Source organism: Etheostoma cragini, chromosome 4, assembly GCF_013103735.1.
Source record: "Etheostoma cragini isolate CJK2018 chromosome 4, CSU_Ecrag_1.0, whole genome shotgun sequence".
NCBI classification, from domain to species: Eukaryota; Metazoa; Chordata; class Actinopteri; order Perciformes; family Percidae; genus Etheostoma; species Etheostoma cragini.
Window position 1 is genome coordinate 19,029,276 of NC_048410.1, and position 14,907 is coordinate 19,044,182.

A 14,907-nucleotide genomic window follows, 5' to 3' on the forward strand; every position below is an offset into this window, starting at 1 on the left:
GAGGCGGAAGCCAAGAAGGGGTATCCTCAGCATTGAGAGAGAAACAAGAGGGGTTGGCAGGGAGAAGGACAGAGGGAGACGTAGATCGGAAAAAAGAAATCCTGTCTTCCGCTGCATTTGACCATTTATGTTCCCCTCATCCGTGTTTTGTGTCTTGTTAGTCTGCCTTCAGGATGTTTTTTCTCCTTATCTTTGCTGCCACTGTCAAGTTTCTGGGCTCTGTTTTTCTGAGTCAAACCATCACCTCAATCATTTTTATATAGCTCACTGCAGAAAATATGTACAGTATTCTAGAGTGTCCGTGTGGTGGCCAGTGTTGCATGTTTCTATATTTTTACCCCGGACCGGTCCTCTATAGTCTCTAGTGCTCTGCCAGCCCCCTTGTCCCCTCCCTGTGTGTTATTGTGCAACAGACGCAAAGGGGAATCCTCTCTGACACAGACAAACACTGCTACGCACACACTTTGAGCACTGCTGATATATTATATGTGCAGGCACTGCACTGTGCTTGCACAAGCTCTGCCATTACTACACACACATCAGCGCCTACTCTGTGAAGACATAACCTTGTTGCCTTTTGCGAAATGGGTTCTCTCTGACGTCAAAGGGGCGAGGTGTGCCCCTGAATACAAAGGAGCTGAATTGGTTTGAACTGCCTCTGTATATATTTCCCGCTCCCGTCTGTGGGTTTGTACCTGCATGCTCACTTCTGTTTGCAGCGCTCTGAGCTTCAATTCACCTTTATCTTTCATTCAGCTTTTGCAGCGAAAATGTAGAGGCATGTCTGCTACACATGCTTCTCCATTATGAAATTTGAACTACAGCAATGAATAAAATAAATAACTGAAAATAGCAGCAGCTTGTAATCATTACTAACACACAACTGTAATACACACAGCTCATTTTTTGTTCACTTGCACTCTGGCTGTCAATAAATCAAAAATAACTGTAGATTCATTTGTCAATCTTTACTGTCTCTATGCATTGATAATTAATCAATGAATTGATTAATCTAGAAAATAAGAACAAAAGCCTATCATAAGTTCGCTGAGTCTGTCATCTTTTAATTACTGATGCCTCAATAAAAACCTCCAGCCTCCTGTAACATTCAGACTAAGAGAAAAGCTGTAAATGCTAATACTGAATATTTATTAAAAAAAGAAAGAAAAGAAAACTCCTAACCAATTTTAATTCAAAAAACTGTGACTGTTTGTACATATGCACCAAACAAGAGTTTGGAGTACTCAGCCTTCTTAAAGACCTTGAATGGAGGTCTCAAAGAAGGCCGGTATGGGGCTCTGGTGGGAGACTCCATAGTTCTGCCGGGGGATTTCAGCGCACAAGTGGGCAATGATGGAGATACATGGAGAGGCGTGATTGGGAGGAACGGCCTCCCTGATGTAAACTAGAGTGGTTGTCTGTTGTTGGACTTCTGTGCTAGTCATGGATTGTCTATAACAAACACCATGTTCAAGCATAGGGATGCTCATAAGTGTATGTGGTACCAGAGGGATGCAGAAGGGTTGCAGCCTCTGCCGTAAAAGAGGCAAAGCAGCGGTCGTGGGAGAAGTTTGAATACATGGAGGACTTTTGGTCGGCACCAAGGTGCTAGGGAAAACTGTTCGCCACCTCAGTAGGGGGAAACGGGAAACCATCCAAGCTGTGTACAGTATGGATGGGAGACTGTTGACCTGGCTGTTGTGACAAAAAGAAAGCTCAGCCAGAAGGTAAAGCTCTCAATCTACTGGTTAGTTTTTGTGCTACCATCACCTCATCATCATGAAGGCTGGGTCGTGACCGAAAGAAATCCAAGGTACAAAAATACAAAAATGGGTTTCCTCAGGAAGATGGCTTGTGTCTGCCTTAGAGATAGGGTGAGAAGCACAGTCATCAGTGGGGAGCTTGGAGTAGAGCCGCTGCTCCTTTGCGCCGAAAGGAGCCAGTCGAGGTGGTTCGGGCATCTAGTCAGGATGCCTCCTGGACGCCTCCCTAGGGAGGTGTTCCAGGCCCAGGACCCAGGACTAGGTGAAGGGATTATATCTTCAATCTGCCCTCGGAACGCCTCGGAATCCCCCAGTCGGAGTTGGTCAATTTGGCTCGGGAAAGGGAAGTTTGGAATCCCCTGCTGGAGCTGCTGCCCCTGCGACCCGAGACCAGATAAGCGGACGAAGATTGATCGATGGATGGATGGACGGATGGTGTCATTTACTTTTTTTTTTTTTTTAATCCACTAATTGATTAATTTCATTTCAGCGCAACAGTGTAGGTTAACTTTACTTACTACGCTTCTTAAAGCACAACCTTTGTAATTCATATATTTATGCTTCTATGGCTACCGTGTCAAACCGTGGCTTTTGTCTCCATGTGCAAGATGTAAGTGTGTAAGTAAGTGAACCAGACATGAATTACCTGATAAGTTAACCTGTTTAAAGACTTAATATATAAGCCTCCACTCTTACCAGTTTCAGTGCAGTAGAATTCCTGCCATTTCTCTAGTGTGCCTTGCTGCTAACTATTGCTGAGACCCTGACCCAGCTTGACATGGAGCAGCTAAACTTGAAGGTGAGCGCAAAATATTTAGTTTGGTTAGCCTTCTGTGTGAAGTGGTGATATACATTTGGTGTATTTTTACTGGCCCGGGTAAAAAAGAGGCTTAATAACACACTTCCAAATTGTTAAATTGTTAATTGTGTATACATTGCATCAACAAAGATGAATTCAATCCGTTTAGTTGGATTTGCACTCCAATAATGATAAATAGTTATTAAACAGTAATGCTTAGACTAGAATGAGGATATATTTACACTGTGTCAAGGCCATGACACTGCTGCCTCCATTTACTTTTTGTAAATTCCCAATGTCAATGATTGTCATAAATTAATATTGTGTATTAAAAAAAGAGCAATTGTAACTTTTTTTTTTTGTGGTTTTAGTATTTACAGTATGTTTTGGGTGCTTAATTCAAGAGACATACCTAATTTGCCGCAATGTTATGAATTTGGTAACAAATGTGTTTCCTCCTCCTGTTCATATTCTAATAACCTAAACGTTTCCCAACCATGTTTACTGGGTTATTTCAAGCATTCATTTAAAACTCTTTGTATAATTTTCAACATTATTTGAACGCAGCACTGGAGAAGCTGACTTTGCAGTTAGTTAGCTAGCTAGAGATAATAGCACACCCCGCGGTCCCTCCGCCTTACTCCCCTCCAATAGGAGACTACTTTGCTGGGAGGAGAGCGGACAGCAGCTCCGGTCTTGCGCCGGCTGGGTTTGAGTTACTGCTGTCGCTTCTGAAGTTCTACAGCATGTGGACTCTTTGTGGTGGTTGCCGGCGGCCGTTTGTTGTCCAGTGAACTGTGATTGACACAAACTGGCCAATCAACCTGCCCAGAATACCTCTGTAGCCAGCGGCAGTTCAGTGTGGCCTCTCTCTCTCTCTCTCTCTCTCTCTCTCTCTCTCTCTCTCTCTCTCTCTCTCTCTCTCTCCCTCTCTCTCTCTCTCTCTCTCTCTCTCTCTCTCTCTCTCTCTCTCAATCTCTTTCTCTTTAAGTGAGTCGGGAAGAGGACCGCAAAGCCTAACTTTACTTCTAACGTTAATCAAAGAAAGATGTTCTTCCGTCCACCTAAAATGGTCCTAAATTGTTAGCCTACTTCTTGTTTACTGCTGCACCCGCAATGAATAGTGGAAATGAAGAGAAAAAGGAAATCATAGGATCATTTGTCTCCAGAAAATTTATGTGTTGAGTGTTTTTGCTTCAGAACGTAATCGAGAGCGTATTGTACAAAATGGAATTCAAGTACAAAACATTATTACTGGTGGTGTACAGCTAGACTGGAGTACGTGACATTAGCTCTTCACTGAATATGAAGTGTCCTTGCCCATTTCTAACCCGTTCTAGCAGTTGGTTTGCATCGCTTCCGGGATGTGACCAAGATCATAATAAAATTGTCATGATGTCATGACCTGTGTTGACTGGCTAGGTTTGAATTGACTAAAGAAGGGTTGAACACAGGTCGGAGAACCCTGGTCCGACCCTGGTTATTGGTTTGAAAGAGGAATTTCGCTCAGTGCTTTGCACTGTCTCACTGCATTGGCAGTCTTTTGTTTGGTAACCTGACACAGTAGGCAGGGCTGTGAATGTGTGTCTCAACTTGTTGCCTGTTGTCAGGAGGGCCCATGTAAGAGGCTACGCGACTGGTAATGTGTGTGAATTGGGTCAGAGTGCCTAGGACTGCATTATGACTACCGATGATGGTGATTTTTTTGGAACTGCCTGTGTGGCCCATCCATGTGCTCACCTGTGTGGGTGTCATGGACTTATGTTTTTTCAACAATGCCCATTTGTAGGAAGCATTTTTGAATGTGTTATGTTGTCACTGTCTTAATGAGGGATGCAACTAACAGTTATTTTATTGTTGATTATTTTCTCGAATAATCAATTAGTTGTTTTATCTATAATATGTCAGGAAATGGTAAAAAAATGTGGATCAGTGTTTTCCAAAGCCCAAGATGATGTCCTAAATGTTTGTCCACAACGCATAAAATATTTAGTTTACTATCACAGTGAAGTAAAAAAACTAGAAAATATTCATATTTAGGAAGCTGAATAGTTAGTTTTATACTGATAAATGTCATCACTAAACACTGTTTTAACCAAAGCTAGTCAAACTCCCCCTGGTGTTTCAGGTAATACTGCAACAACGCGTAAAGCATAAACATCTGCGTGCATGCTTGTAGCGTGCTTGCCATCTATAGAGGCCTGCACCACGAAGGCCCGCACAAGTATAACTGAAGCTTAACACCTGCAACTGTGATGCAAATGCAGCTCCATAGACGGATTCAAATTCGGCACTGGGTGTAACCTATTTAAAGGCTGCATCAGACTGTCTTTGGATCTGGCCCCCTGGCGCTGGGGTTTTAGCTGGCTGAATTCGAGTTTGATACAGACGCTAACTGAAGGTCAGCTACTACCACAAATGGAATCACACTGGTTAAACACTTATTGTTCAACCAGCTCGCTGATTATTCAGATTGACATGCAGGGAAAGAAGACCTGTAAACTATTTTGAATGTTAAGAAGGGTGCTGGTTGTTAAACATAGGGGCAGAATATTTCAATGATTTGTTGGTACCATAACACAAGAATAACTTCTAAAATGAGCAACTAGTGTGGATGACTCTTTTGCTATGATATAACTTACCAGAGTCACGTGTGAACGAGCTGCCCTGCTGCCTGTCTGTAGCCTCATGTGATGATGTTAGCAGAGAGATGCCAACATTAGCCCTGAACTGGAGCACAACAGGCAGGGCTGCTGCTGGTATTGTAGATGTTCGGTCTGCAGTATGCTGCGTGTATTATGACACATTGTAGTTAAGATTTATGCCTGGACAACACTTTGTGTTGCCACCACATAACAATAAGGATGTTCTTTATTAGTACCACACTCAGCAAAAAAAGGACACTGTAATTTAAGATAATTTTATTAAAATCCAAATAACTTTGCTGATCTCATTTGTAAAAGGTCCAAATTATTTTTTGTTATCCATGCTTGTTCAATGAACCATAAACAATTAATTAACATGCACCTGGTGAACGGTCAATATGACAGCTTACAGGAAGTAGGCAATTAAGGTCACAGTTATTAAAAGAAAAAAGCCAAAATGAGGAATAACCGAATTTACGGCAGCACCTTAACAATCCTGGAAGTGAAACATTGTCAATATAGACTAGGAATCCAGTAACTGATTAGAATTGCTCAATTTTAAAACGTAAAGTGAACTGTGTTGGGTTCAATTCAGAGCATCATCCAATGTGTTAAGATAATCTGTTATTTTAATGTAATGTGTCAAAGCCAACGATGCATGTATATTTATATTTATTTGTGTATTAAGGTGCCATTGCTGTTTGTCAAATCTAGTAGCTCATTGCTTAGTTTTTTAAGGGGTTTCAGTTCTCATCTCAGAGGCTTTATTATTTCAGCAGCACTAATTTGACTTTCTACTACTTGATATCCCATGACCTGGACGACAGAGACCACATTGTTTTATCACAGTCTAAGATTTTCTGATATTAGAATAAATTGAAAGAGCGGCAATACCATATCCTGGTCTCTCACTTTTTCTTTCCATCCTCCCATATTCTCTCTGCATCCCTCTGTCAGTGCACACTGCATTCCACATATTTATTTTTAATCATGCTTCTCCCTACTCTTCTCAGTGGTACTCGCTCAACACAAATGGCAGCAGTTGAGAATGACGTTACCATCTCCTTGGCAACTCTGTGTGTGTGTTGTGTGTTGTTGAGGAAAGAGCTGAAGAAACATAAGACATGCATGGGTGGAGGAGGAGAGAATAGGTAAAGCTGGTTTATTCTAAGCACCCCATTTCTTGCTCTGATTCACAGTTTGTGCTGTAGCTATGCTAATAGTCCACTCAGCCATCAGATTTACATACTTTTTTGCTTTCTAATCAAAACCATTCATTTTTTTTTGGTGCAGCACTACACTGTATGTGTGAGCAAGCAAAAGAAGGAAATTATTTCTAAGATGCACTCAGACATTTTTATCTGCCTACAGTAGATAGTGTGACTATGCTGCTATATGGCAGGCTTGTATAACCAGAGCGGGGTTGCGGTATGTGGGTGTCCTGGTCAGTGATGGAGTGTAATGCTGATGCTGCTGCTGCTACTTCTGCTGATGACGTCTTTTCTGTTGCATTGCCTGGGTCTCCCCACACTGGAAATTCCTGCCTAGTGTGTTCACTCATCTAATCTATCCTGCAGCATGGAACAACAGTACAGACAGGGGCATGCATGAATGGCACTCATCCATGCTGCATACATGCAATCAGGCAATTAAACCGTTGTTGCCAAATAGATTATTAATCTGTGTCTGTCTGTGTATGGGTGTAATACCTTAGACATCAGAGTTACTGCTTTAGAACCGGGATTCACCCTAAAGCTGTTTGCATTTTCATGGGAAATATGAAACGGTTCCATGCCATGTTTTTTGCCATAGTTGGAAAATGGGTTTAATTAGAATTTAGATTCTAAATTAAAGGAAGTGAGGGCAAGAAAAAATGGTAGTCATGATACGCAGGGTGCGATGTGCTGGGGGGGGGGTGGGGGCATGGGAGTTCCCCCTTTCTAGTCTACATATCACTGCCTCTGCTGAATTATTTTTATCCCCTGTGGGGACAAAATGTATCCCCCCTCAAAGTGATCATCTACTTCACCATTAGCCTAGAACTATATACTTGAAATAGAACTATTTTAAACTAAGTAAAGCACTGTAACGTGTTAAGTGAACAGTGTATATAGTGCCATTGAAAGATAAAATACGAGCAGCAGTTGCTGGTTGTATTTAGCTGCTACAGAGCTCTGGGAAGCAGCAGTTTTTTAGCTGCCAATAGTTGACTGGGAGCAGGCTACAGGCACTGCCAGATGACAGTCCTTTCAGGAGCCATGGTAGTTGATAACGGTGTCACGGTTTTGATTACAAATAGAAATTGAATTAAATGAATTAACAATCTTGAATATTGAATAAAAAAACGGAATTGTTGTGTCACCTCCGGTTGACTTGTTAAGCAGCCACACAAGCACCCAGGAAGCGCCATGTCTTAATGCAACCATGGGCTTAGCGGTCAGCCCGAGCACTCAGTGTCCTGATTTAAAACGTCATGTTTAAACATTTAAAGATCGCAGCCAAATCCGGAGTTATTAAACTAGGCATGATTTACACACACACACACACACACAAACACACACACACACACACACACAATGAACAAGAGCAGACCCGTGGGACTGCGCCCGCCCACGTCGCCTCGCACGCCCCCATTTTACGTCGTGCCAAGCGGAAAAAACACACAAGTTGAAGTGCTGCGGGTCGTATCCTCTAACAGTCATAGCCAGCCAAAAGAAAAAATAGGATGGCAACTGCAGAAGCAGGAGACCCATCGACAGAACTTGAGCCCCCTACTCTTTCACTGAAGTGGCGTGTGGAAATATGTCGGATTTCCAGTGAGTTATGTGAGTTTGCAAGCTCTGCTGTGTAACCACTGGTAACACGACTAACATGGCAGCGCATCTCCGCAGGTTCCACAAAAACTATAGATGTATCCATCAAACCACCAACAACACAGACTATACTTCTGTCTGCATTTGGAATTAAACTCAAAGAGCAGCTCTAAACAACATATCTGTCTTTAGGAAGAACATGAAAAAATACAGTCATCATTCTCACGCAATAAAAAGTAGGTATCTGTGTGGTATATGTTCAACTGTTCAGAAAAAGTTTAAGACACTTAATTGTTCAGAGAAGACTTTGGGCGTAGCTGTTTCATTGTTTTTGTTTTTATTTGTGAACTTGAATGTCCTCTTCTGTGAAGAAGACAAGAGAAACTAGATGGCAGATTAATGTCCAATTGAGTATAAGTAATTGTAACATAATTTATGTTAAATGTTTGAAATTTGACAATGTAGTGTGGTAAATTGCAAACAAAGGTCAGATATATTGCATAAATGTCTAGTCTAAAAAGGGCATAGTAACCTGTGCTTTAAAAATAAAGACTTGAAACAAATCATGACTTTAGAATCGAAAATGTAATTGAATCGAGAATTTGAAGAATCATGACACCCCTAGTAGTTGAGTTAAGTCAGAAAAAGTGAGCGTCATGTGGCCCTGACAGGCACTACATTTTTTATTTAATTAGGACAGTTGAAGTCATGAAAGGGGAGATAGATGGGAAATGACATTCAGCACAGAGCCACAGGTCGGAGTTAAACCTGCGGCCACTGCGTCAAGAAGTAAACCTCCATATATGGGCTCTACCAGCTGAGCTACCCAGGCGCCTGAAAGCGCCGTGTTTTATGTTGACACCACGTTGTGCTATTTCATTTTGAGATTATTTTCCATTGGATATTGAAGTTTTTTGGCAGATGCTTGGTCAAGTGGCACTATATCGATGGTATTGAAAGGAGGATTTAATTCTTGAATGTTTTGTTTTGTTTTGTTATGCTTGATCAACAAAACACATATCGCACCATGATGATAAGGATAAGATTTATGAAAATATTGCTGTAATAACTTTTTGTGCATGAAGAAATAAGAGCTCAGATGACTTCCATCCTGTTCTCTTCCTGCATTGCATTCTTGATTGTATGGTAAACTTCCAATATTAGCCTATTTTGTCTGTGTCAGCTAATGAAGCTGGCAAATACCCAATCTCCAGTTAAAAAGGCAATCATTTTCACTGCATTTGGTCGGCAGCTTTGCCTAATGAACCTTTGTTCAGTGATGTTTTCCTGATAGTTTGAATTTTGGGGGAAATAACTATTTTTAACTTGTTCATTCTCGAAAAAAAAAGCACACATTGCTCATTCATAAAGAGTGTTGCCCACATGAGAAATCTGCAGCCCCGTCTGCCAGTGGGCTCTGAGCTTTCAGCTGTTTAGTCCCCCTCCCTGCCAGAATCAGCAGCAGCAGCGATGAGTCACTCAGTGTGTGAAACATGACGTCATTCGTGTCTTCCTCTTCTGTTCTTCGTGTCCAGGGCTCCTGACTGGAGGACACACCATGCTACTGCACTGAGCCGGAGGGAGAGAGAAGAGAGAGAAGAGAGAGGCCCCAGAGGACCGCTGAGGTGGTGGCTGGCCTGTTGGTGTGCCCCTCCCCTTTATCTGGCTGGCTAGCTGCTGCCTCTTCAGTTGACCTGATCACTGTAAATATTGCTCCCTTTTTTTCATTGTGCATGTTGATATGTTGGTAGTCTTAAAAAATGTCTTTTGGAGTGAGCTTGTAATTAAACTTAAAATGATCTTATTTTATAACTGAGTTTCCTGAATGGAATGGTTCTAAGCTAAAACGCCAGGACACCTAAATGAAGAAAGTTAAAGTAATAAAACAACATTGTTGGGTTTGCTTTTTTTCCTTCAGGTCCTTACTTGGTTCACATTTCCAACCTAATGTTAATGTTTAAAACTGAGTTATTAAAAGGGGATTTGGTTTTACAATTTTTTTTTACAATATAAATAAGATGTTTCTTACGTTACAAATTAAGATGTTAATAATCGTAATTTGTAACCACCAACATAGTTGTTGTATCTGTTCAGATTAAGCTGGGGAGTTTTGATATTTGAAAAGAATAATAATTATGCTGCAAATAACAGTCATTTAACTTAATACATTTTTTAATTTTTCATACAGTTTTAACTTATTTTTTCCCCGTCTCTGTGTTGTTTCCTGTCAGCCCCACCCTGAAGGCTAAGGCTTGCTATGGACTGTGCTTTGCCCCCAGTCCTGCCCAGTACACTACCTTAGTGGGTTCCCCTCCTCTTCCTGTGTGTGGTTCCCATCCAGACTCACTGTACAGAGTCGAGCACAGATCTGGTACCACCTACAGGTAGATAGCATAGAAGTACATTCTTACACAAATACTCAACACATTTGTTTCTTTGTTTTCTATGCTTTCTCTTTGGTCATTAATTGTCAGAATCGTTACAGCCCTTTGGTGTCAAAAACTGCTAAACTGCCTTGAATTCCCCTCTTTTCTTTCAGCCCCTCCTGGGTTCTTCACCCAATCCCCTCCCCAACTCCCACCCTCTCCCCCTCCCCTACAAAGATGTCAGTGAGCCTGACAGCAGACATCCAGCAGGAGGGAGAGAGTGGGCCAGTCATTGAGCCCTGCAGTAGAGGCAAGACCTCCCCTCAACCACAGGGCACAAAGGAAGGGACAGGAGAGGGCCTGGAAACTGAGGATAGCTCCCCACACGATGCACAGGTGAGAGAAAGATACAATTTAAAAGTGTCACTGTGACATTTTATACCATTGCATTTTAATAATTGAATTAAACCAATTCAAGGTAGAAAATGAGTGTGTTTACATGCTCCGCAATAACCTTGTTACAGCACAACCAGCATTTGTATATAGCAGCTTCGTAACAATGTGCCTCTGCTGTCTACCAAAGTTTTAAGCTAGATTTGAGAGGACAGGATCTAAATTGCCATATACAATTTAAATCTTTTTTTTTTCTTACATTTTATGCACAACTGTTTTGGGTCAGGGATCAGCAACCTTTACTATCAGGAAAGCCATTTTTGGCTACAAAAAAATATGTACACATCCTTATAGTGAACAGTAAAAGCTTAAGTCTAAATTAGCCTAACATTAACAATAGGTCCAAATGAACATTTAATGAATGTTATTGTTAGAATGCACTGAGGACCCAATTGAAAATTGAACATTGAAGAAACATCTAAGGAGATTTTTGGCTGGAAATTCATACCTAAAACAAGGAAGTAGTCTAGTATTGGTTTAGGACGGGGGGAGAACCTTTTTCTTTGTTTGAAAACGTTAAAAGTAAAGTTAGGTTTTACTGTTGGCTTCCAGACTCATTTTAAAAAAGGTTGAAAGAAAAAGAGAGAAAGATTAAGCTGAGAGCATGGCACTGGTTAATAAACAAGCTGAGACAGCGCAGCGGTGCTGTGAGAAAGCCAGTGAATGAAAAAATAAAAGGTCGTTTTCTGATTGTCTCATGGAAGTTATATATTGAAACATAAATAAATAACCATCAAACCTACCTACACCAATGATGAATGAAAATGTAAAAAAAAAGGTTATTCATTTCCATGTGAATTTCTTTTTTTTTGGTCAATGCAAGGGTGCCACAAGAGAGGGGTTAGAGAGCTGCAGGTTGCCGACACGTGGTTTAGGCAGCGACTGATTTATTTAGAGTTTAGTTTAAAAGTTTGCACATTTTCACCCCTATTATGTACGCTTGGTTACAGATCTGAACAAAATAGGTTTGTTCAAATGTCTAAAAGGGCTGCTCAAATACATTGTGCAGAAAAACATGAGATTTTGTAAATATACATGACTGTACTACAATTGCAAGAACTTAATTTACACCTATTTTAATCCATAGCCTGTGATCATATACCTTTCTTTTTTATTTTAATTGACATTGAAGTTTTAATATTAAAATTTGTAAATTAACACATTTATCTTGCAGAAACGGGCTCCTAATCACAGCCATGGCAGAAAAAGGGCCAAGGTAAGTATTTCATGCCCCCCCCTGTTTTTCTTTTAACTACAAAACCAGATACTTTCTTAAAAGTCACCCAAAATACATTGTTATCCTGTTCCCTTCCATTATTAACGTTTTATTCAATAGGTCTGTGACCTCACCCACCTACTTCTGACAGTTGAAGACCATAATATGATAACTAGATGTTGGTTTGCTAAATAAATAAATCTTGTCAATTGACTGCTAAATGGGGTGATAGATTTTTGTGGAGTGCAGTGGAGCTGCTTTCTTTTAAGACTGTGTCTCTTTTTCTTTTTTAAGAAAAAGAGACACATTGTTCTGATCTCTCTAGCTCTGAGCAGGTCTTGCCTTTTGATATGTATGCATTCATACCACCTAAATACCACTTCACATTAATGCAGCATTCACCATATTTGTTTTGGAAATTTGGGTTTGTAACCAAATAAGCACAAAACTTTTGAGCCCCACTGTATATTGTTTTTAGGACTGTACGCATCTTTAGAGATGTCAGGCAGTGGTTGGTCGTTCTTGGACATGAGAATCCCACCCTATCTCGTGTGTTTTGGGAGTGGCTTTCCGATGTGACATCGAATGCTTGCCCTGCTCTTAATAATACCTCCTGTAAAAAGGGATTAGATCAAATTAGTGTTTTCACAGTAAAACCATGTTTAAAGTTGGATCACCCTTGTTTCATTTCCCTCTTGGTTTTAGAACCTATCCCAGAAGTGTAACGTGAAGGAAATAGAAACTAAAATAAACTAAACTAGTCTCAGCCAGGTTATTATGTGCTTATCCATCCCGCCTAGGATTGCCCATCTCCTAGAACAAATAATGTTGGGCTGAATGGAACCTGGGTCCCTGCAGTCCAACTTCCTGGTTTACATATATATTATACGTCCCAGTTCAACATTCCTGGACCTTATAACAGGACCACAGGACATTAAGTTATTGGCTGTCCACTGTCTTACCTTTCCAATAGTTTGGTGTCTTTTAATCCAAGTTTATACAATCTAGAGGGAGTCCAATAGAAGCAATGCATTATCTTGAACTGAATAAGGCGCACCCTCGCAATGTGTGGCGTTTTTTTCTTTTCCTTTTTTTTTTTTATTTAGGAAATTTTGAACACAATAATGTAAAAATTGAATTAAAAAGGATTATTGCTGGGCACCCAGATAGCTCAGTTGGTAGAGCGGGTGCCCATATATAGAGGTTTACTCCGCGACGCAGCGGGCCCGGGTTTGAGTCTGGCCCGCGGGTCCTTTGCTGCATGTCACTCCCCCTCTCTCTCCCCTTTCATATCTTCAGCTGTCCTGTCAATTGAGGGCCTAAAATGCCCCAAAAAATAATCAAAAAAAAAAAAGTCTTATTGCTTGATGTAAGAAGACTTTGTTTATTGGAAATTATTAATGTAAGCTTATAGTAGGAAACTTTTAAATTGATCTGCTACATTTAAAATCCCTAAAACCTAATTAGCGTTACAGGTCATTTATGTGTGATTTTCTTTCAGTCTAATGCCAAACTGAAGCTGGTACGGAGTCTGGCAGTGTGTGAAGAGTCCTCTGGTCCGTTCTCCAATGATGGACTTCCAGAATCGGTACTGTTCTGTTTCTAATCCCTAACCCTAACCTTTTGTCTATACCCTGCACTCTGCCTAGCCTGCAATTTATTGTATGCAACTACAGTTTGTGTAGGATTAACAATGCTTAATATACTAAACAAAATTTAGAATTCAAAATTTTACCATCTTTTCTCATAGCAATGGAATGTGGTTTTCCAGGATATCATCCAGCTTCACATCAGCTGCCCATCAGACAAGGAAGAGGAGAAGTCCTCAAAGGACGAGTATGAAAATGAAGAGAAGGAGAAGAAGGACAAGGCTCCGCGAAAGATGTTATCACGTGGTAAGATATAACTTGGAGGTTAAATGTAATTTAGTGCCTGTTTTGGTACTGTGCTTATTATTATTATTATTATTATTACTACACAAGAAAAGATTAAAATATGTCACATATTTGATAATAAATAGTTTTGTTTTTTTTCCTCTCCATTCTTCCTACTGAAGTACCATAAATGCTAAGTAATTGTCTGTTAACGCACGTGCGTGAACAGGTGTGAGCAAGACCAGTGAGCTGGTGTCTCATGCTATCTTATACTTATGTTTATCCTCCCTGAACAACCTGGAATGCCGTTGCTGGTGTGTCGGGGTGCCGTTTTAGAAGCTATGCTTAGCCAAACCAGTCTCTTAACAATTTTTCCCTTTTGCCTGCCTATTTATTTTTTCCCTTTTTTTCTGTTAGACTCCAGTCAGGAATATACAGACTCCACGGGCATTGATGTTCATGAGTTTTTGGTCAACACACTGAAAAACAATCCCAGGTATGAGATTGCCACCAAAGGCTGACTGATATCCATAGCTGTAACAACAGAAAACAAACAAACATGAAAAGTAAAGCTGGTCTTTATATTATTATCTATATTGGTCTATACATATTGTGTTTGTTTATACATGGCAAAAACACGTTTTGATCCAACTGGCTGCTGAGATACAGTATATTAAACATTAAGCTATTTGGTAGATTCCTGATAATCTTTTACCCAGTGTCTTAAACCTGCTCTTTAATTATGAATCCCATTTGGTAAATACTTTAAACTGATAAAGATGTGCATGCACAAAAAGCACTTCATCTTTGAATTTTCCTAATTATGGTAATGTGCAATATGAGTTTCAACTCATGCACCGACTTGCAAAATACCTGCCAATTCTTGAAGCACCATGTAATACCACGTTGAAGAGAAACAGGTTTCTATTGTCTAAAAAGTGTCCCCCATCCTCTGCAGGTGTCTGTAGAAAAATACCT

The 14,907-nt window shown here is 40.5% G+C and overlaps 1 protein-coding gene across 19 annotated transcripts in view; it reads left to right on the forward strand.

Annotated features, from left to right (window-relative positions):
- The window catches only part of LOC117943090 (R3H domain-containing protein 2), a 60,748-nt gene that overhangs the window by 19,068 nt on the left and 26,773 nt on the right, over positions 1-14,907 (forward strand). For 13 of the 19 annotated variants that reach the window (XM_034868991.1, XM_034869001.1, XM_034868997.1 and 10 more), the window contains 7 exons: positions 9,556-9,723; positions 10,252-10,404; positions 10,560-10,782; positions 12,014-12,055; positions 13,557-13,643; positions 13,806-13,950; positions 14,347-14,425. In XM_034868991.1, the coding sequence (XP_034724882.1) occupies positions 10,624-10,782; positions 12,014-12,055; positions 13,557-13,643; positions 13,806-13,950; positions 14,347-14,425 (512 nt within the window). In that variant the 5' untranslated portion in view covers positions 9,556-9,723; positions 10,252-10,404; positions 10,560-10,623. Of the gene's footprint in view, positions 1-9,546; positions 9,724-10,251; positions 10,405-10,559; positions 10,783-12,013; positions 12,056-13,556; positions 13,644-13,805; positions 13,951-14,346; positions 14,426-14,907 lie in introns of those variants that run through there. The other 6 variants (XM_034868995.1, XM_034868999.1, XM_034869008.1 and 3 more) reach the window with 2 other exon arrangements.